General features: G+C 52.2%; 1 protein-coding gene across 1 annotated transcript; it reads right to left on the bottom strand.

The window, feature by feature from the left end:
- Window positions 1-2,035: 2,035 nt before the first annotated feature.
- On the bottom strand, window positions 2,036-5,491 carry TMEM185B (transmembrane protein 185B). Its single transcript, XM_019749097.3, has one exon. It carries the CDS (start codon window positions 4,851-4,853, stop codon window positions 3,801-3,803), a length of 1,053 nt encoding a protein of 350 aa, XP_019604656.2. The 5' UTR covers window positions 4,854-5,491; the 3' UTR covers window positions 2,036-3,800.
- Window positions 5,492-5,869: the final 378 nt, after the last annotated feature.

The following is a 5,869-nucleotide window of genomic DNA, read 5'->3' as shown; positions in this document are numbered from 1 at the left end:
AAACTGAAGCAGCTTGGGACGTCTCCCTTCTGCCGCTGGGAAGGGCTGAGCCACTGTTCTGTCTGAGGCAGGATTTCTGATGTTTAACATGGTGCAAAGGGTGTACATCAGCCAGGGGACTTGGCGTAGCGCACTTCCATCATTATCTCTGGTTACTCAGCTACCCTTCCTTTTTGGGCAAATCTCTACAAAGTACGTTCCGAGAATCCTGACTTCTGCTACTAGATCTACAGAAGCCAGATCATCTCTCACGTTCTGGCAGCTGCAGAATGAATGCATTCCTGAGGCTGCCCCAATCATATCCTCCCTTCTTGTATTTCAATCTTGGGCTCATGGCTGGCAGAGACAACTGAGGAATTACTGTGGTAGTGGGGGTGACACAGGTGGCATTTACTACTTAGGTGGCAGTGCCATGTGGCTGCGGCATCCTCGCCAATGGTCCCTGAGGTACGACCTTGCTTGGGTTTCCGGTCGCACATTCTCTTGCTCCCTGTGTGCTTGCTGAACTGGATCCCAGCCTTCCTGTCAGGCTTGAGCCACCTGTTTCTTCCTGACAGTTTCTTTTACCGAATCGGGCATGAGGCTTTCTCGAGTGCCATCCAGACCCCTGGGGAGGGCTGGCTGGGAAGACCTGCCTCCTCCCTCATCTAGTGTGCTGCTCAGGCCTAGCTAGACTGTTTCTTGTTTCCCGGCAACTCCCGCGCCGCTGGTCTCCCTGTGCCCAGGCTTGACCTTTCCCAGGCATCCTGCAGACCCCCCAGAGCAGCCCTCAGTATATAACTGTCATGAAACGGTCTTGTGTGGAGCCTCCGGGGTCTTTTCAGTCTGCAGAGAGGTCTGAATACAGGTTTTTCCTCATCTCACCTTAAATCCCCTGCCCCCACCTGACTCCCTTCCAATTATTACAGTATTAAACAACTTCCAAAAATTATAGTATTCTTGTAAAATGGGAAAAATCATTCCTTTTCCATCTTTAAAACTATCTTGTAGAACAAATTAAAAAAAAAAAAAGACAAAAAACACCTATCTTGCAGCATCTGTGCACTGTTGGTTCCCTGGGTGTGGACTGGCCCACCCCACTAGGTCGGGCTGGGCCTTGTGCTTTGCCCAACACAATGACCACACTCCACACACATCACATGTGAGCAGGGGCCGTATTTGTGCTTGCCAGGGTGTGGCTTGGCCTCTTGTGCTTCTGCCATGAGAAAGAACCTGTCCCAGGGAACGTTACTCCTTCATCTGGGACGCGGAATAGAATAAGGGATGCCTTGTGGAGACCTGGGTCAGACCCACGGCCTGCAGTGGAACCGCTACAGCCCACTAGTAGGCTGGAGAGCAAGACTTTGTAATTGTGGGCCATTGAGATTTTTGAGGTTATTCTGCAGTAAAATCGAACACATCATCGTACAGGAGAAACTAGTTACAGAATTTGACATATGCTAAATATTATGAAGTCAGAGGTGCATGGCAATTAGGTAAATCGTCAGGCACAGCTGAGATTGTGTTAACTTTATAAACTAAACTACTTTGTACAACCTGTCACTCCAGCTGCTCCTACTTAGTGGTCTTGTTGCAGGGAAGAGGTCTGACCGGGGATGCCGTACCTGGGTGAGGAAGCTTGTAATCACATTCAGACACTAGCTCTCCAACACTAGGCCACGTTGGGATGGAGGAGATAAGGCAGGTCAGGTGACTGGAGGGGCCCATAAGGTTAGGGCCCAGATCCCAACACGCCCCCAGCCTAACACTGGGGGTCAGGAGGAACTGGTGATCCCACTGCTGCCCCCAAGTCTGCCCCTCAATTCCTCCAGCAACCTGCTCCTCCACTCCTACGCCTTACTGAAGAGTAAGTCCGTACCTCTGAGATACTGAGAGGTGATCGGGGCACCGGACTCCTGAAAACAAAGATGGGCCTGAAGTTCTAGGGGAAGGTCACCCTGAGGCCAGTAGCAGCTTGCATTCATTTTGCACCCCTTGCTCCTGGCTTGTTCCCTCCCACAGATAGGCTGATGTGATGAGCCCTATCTTCTTGTCATTTTTAATTGTATGTTTTGTGCGCGTGGGCAGGAGCCACATTTGAATTGTTCTCCAATGGATCTGCACTTCCTAGCACCATGTCTGGCTCAATAAATATTTGAGAAAATGAATGAATGCTTCCTTATGAAATGTTACATCCCCTGCTGCACAGGCCTGCTTCTCACATTCTGACAGCTGGTGCGTGTGTGACCTTGGCTGTCCCCGCTGACTACACTGAGCTGCACCATCCTCAGGCTTTCAGGTACGTGCTCAGGTGCCCAAGGCTTGGCTTTGTTGCCAGCATTTGCATTACCTCCCTCACCAGGGAATTTATTTACTTAATTCATATGCTGCCCAATTTAGATCATTTGTACTAAATTGCTAATAAAAATGAATTCCCTCCAATCTTTTCCCTGGTAATAACAGCAATGCTCTTTTTTTATTTTAATCTCCTTTTGAAAGTATTTATTTGTTCTCAGGCAGAAGAACCATATGCTCCCAGGACCTGATTTTTGCCCGTCGGATTCCCTGGTGTACCACCAGTACCTAAAGAAACATTGTACTTATTTTTAACAAAAACAAAAACCTGAACTATTATTTCCCTGTTGCTGACAGATCGAAAAGTTTGGACCTTAAAATAATACCTGGCCCTGTTGGCTATCTTTGGTTAAGGCCACTGTCTCCAGCTTTCCAATGACAAGTTAATACTTTATATTATAGCCAACTATTATTTTTTAAGATTCTTAGAAATGGACAAACCACTTGTTGCTTACTTTGGTTGTTCCTGAAGAGGTGTTACTGCCTGTGTGGAAAAATTCAAGGTGATAATTGTCACTTTATGGCTTGGTACCACACTGGAACATGCCACGTGTTCCCAAAAGATGGTGGCTCCTTCTATACCTTGTAACTGTGCAGACTGAGTCATCTAACACCTGAATATTAAGCTTATTGAGATTTTCAATCCCTATATTCATGCCTTCTACTTTGAGAGATCCCACACTGGGTACATATTAATGTTTTAAGCGATCTTTAAGGACATCTGCAATAGACATATATCTTCACATATAAACTTAAAAAAATACTTTAACACAATACATTGTACTGCATAGAACTAGAATTCAACATAATATATTACATTGCTAAAATATTCATATAAATATCATATATGCATGGATTCACTGCATTAGAAAAATTCATCTATTAGGCTATCAAAGACGTTATCAGTAAACCCCCCAAAAAACTATTTTAACAGTAGGAACACTAAAAATAACAACTATGAGGTTTATGAACTAGTGGTAGGAGAGAGAATTCTTTACATTTGCTATCGATTATGTCACAACAGGCACAATCTGAATACAATTTTAGGCTAGCATTGTATAAAAATACTTTTTAACACAATACTTTTGATAGGTGTGGTACCACTTAGAAAACACCCCAGCTGTGTAGTTATTCCACTTGAGGACCTACCAAAACAATTCATCTTACTGCTCCCAGCTAGCTCTTTAAGCATCAACCTGGAAAGCAAGTTCTCTGACATGTAACACCCCCCCCCCCGCCCCCCCTACACACAGCCATATAGCCAAATAACCTCCTACATCTACGGCTCGCATACTGGTAAGTCACTGATACGCATCGATCTCCAACAAGGTGTGAGATGGCGGTGTTTGGAGCCTGTTTTCCTTTCCAGGTTTGGGATGGATGAAAAAAGTGGCAAACGCAAGGTAGATTTTGGGTGCGTGTGTATGCTTTCTATTCCACATCTGGGCACTACCGAGAAGACGAGTTTAATCTGGCATATCAATATTTAACTTGGGAGGTGGGGGAACATACTTTCCAGGGCTCTGCGTTATTACTACCCTGGCCTTCTTTCCAAACATTGGAGCAATTTTAGGAGCATCTGGAACAGATGTTTCTTCAGCATCTTCACTATCTTCATGATGTAGGTCATATGAAATGTTCCCATATTCTCTTAAAAATGGGAAAATTTCTAGTAGAAACTGACAGAAATCTCGGCGGATACCAAACCACCAATGGTTGCCCCCTTTTCGCCTAAATGTTGTGGCCATTAAAGTTATTAATGAAAGCCAAAGGGGGACAAATATGGAGATGTAAGAGAATGTATTGTGGCCATCCAATCTGTGAACTAGCAGAACTTCAAAAGTGAGTAGGGGCACGACAATCGTTATCCAGCTGATGGCCATGGTCACGTGTGTTCTCCGCTGTTCGGCAACCACATCCAGAGACCGCAGGAACAGGAGCGACCAGACGATGTAATAGAGGACGACCAGGCAGAGGAACGACATGAGAATCCAGAGGGGCACGAACACCACCAGCCACGGCCAGTGGATAATCTTGTCCAGCTTCAGGGCGATGAAGATGAACTGCAGGACGTTGACAGAGCACAGGATCTCCAGCTCAAGTGATCTATCGTGTCGGAAGCCCCACACGCAGGCAGCCACGGACACCGGCGACACGAAGAAGAGCGGCATGAAGACCAGCAGCCAGAAGTGGATCCCTCTCTCCACCCTGTCGCAGACCAGGACTTCGAACATGAGCAGGAGCAGGTGGATGCCCACGGCGATCAACATGGCCTTGAACTCGACGCAGGCCTCTCCCTCGGTGCGGTAGCGAGGGTTGCGGGCCCAAACGCCCGCACCCACCGAAGCGCCTGCGATCACCAGGAGCTTCCACAGCCATACGGGGGCGAAGACGGCCCAGTAGCTCCACTGGATGACGCCGTCCAGGCGGAGGGGCAGCAGTACCGAGAAGAGCAGCAGGCAGGCGTAGATGAGGAACTTACTCGGGTTGAAGTCCTGGAACAAGCCCCTGGGGTTCATGGCGAAGCCTCTGCTCGCCGACCCCGGCCTGCTGCTCAGCCCCGCGTCTCAGCCCCGCGTCTCCGCCGCTTCGCTGCCCGCGGCCTCCCGCGCCCGGCCTACGTCGGCTCTAGGTGGGAAGTGGCGGGGTGGCCCGGCCTAGGTTGCGACTCGCAGCGAGAGGCCGCAGCACGTGCGCGCGCGGTCACGTGGAGCGGCCGGAACCGCCGTGGGGCGTGGCGAGCGCGCCCGTGCGCTCCCGGCGACCCGCGGGCCCGGGGTGGGGGCCGCGTAGCGTAGCGGGTGCTGCCTCGGCCCCGCGGCCGCCCGCCTTCACTCCGTACCCATGGGAAAGCAGTTACTGCGGGCGGCGCCGGCACGGGCGGGGGCGGGGGCGGGGGCGGGCGGCTCCGGCGCGGGGCCTGCTGTGCTGCTGACTCCCCAGCGGCCCGTTGGCTGCGAGCGGCCCGCGACCTCGGGCGGACGCTTCCTGGAGGTGTCGGGAGCCGGGAAGAGGGAGTGAGCTCACATCCTCCGGGCTGGCCCAGGGGCGGACCCAGGCGGGGCGGGACCCACGCGGGCCGGAAGCCAGTGGGCGCGCGGCCGCCGCCGGTGCCCTGCCCTCGCTCGCAACCGACCCGGGGGCGCGGGCGCCTGCGGTGAGGCTCCGGCGCGGGGAGGAGGGAGGAGGGAGGAGGGGAAGGCGTGGGCACGAGCGAGGGCTGTGGCCGGACGAGTGAGAGTTTGTGGGCGTGGGAGTGAGTGCCGCCAACTGGGAACGCACGGGGCAGGTGTGCCCGTGTGGAGGCGCGTGCGCGCGCGCCCGTGGGGCGGTGGGTTTGTCTCACCCACCGGAGGCCGGAGGCCGGAGGCCGGTGTGTGGAGTCGTAGGGTGCGCGCGGGAGGCTGCTGGGCTGTGCCTGGAACAATGGCTTCCAAGGCTGGACTCCGCCCGTGGGACGGCAGACAGTTCTCAGGCTGCCTATGAACTGGCTGAGGCGGAGCGCCTAGGCGGCAGGGCTGTTTATACCGTCCCC

Source organism: Rhinolophus sinicus, chromosome 17, assembly GCF_057876585.1.
Source record: "Rhinolophus sinicus isolate RSI-liver-muscle chromosome 17, RSI-T2T, whole genome shotgun sequence".
NCBI lineage: Eukaryota > Metazoa > Chordata > Mammalia > Chiroptera > Rhinolophidae > Rhinolophus > Rhinolophus sinicus.
This window is presented reverse-complemented; position numbering and strand designations above follow the sequence as displayed.

Excerpts from the sequence above, each read along its gene's own strand:
- TMEM185B (XM_019749097.3), bottom strand. The coding sequence starts at position 4,853 with ATGAACCCCAGGGGCTTGTTCCAGGACTTCAACCCGAGTAAGTTCCTC.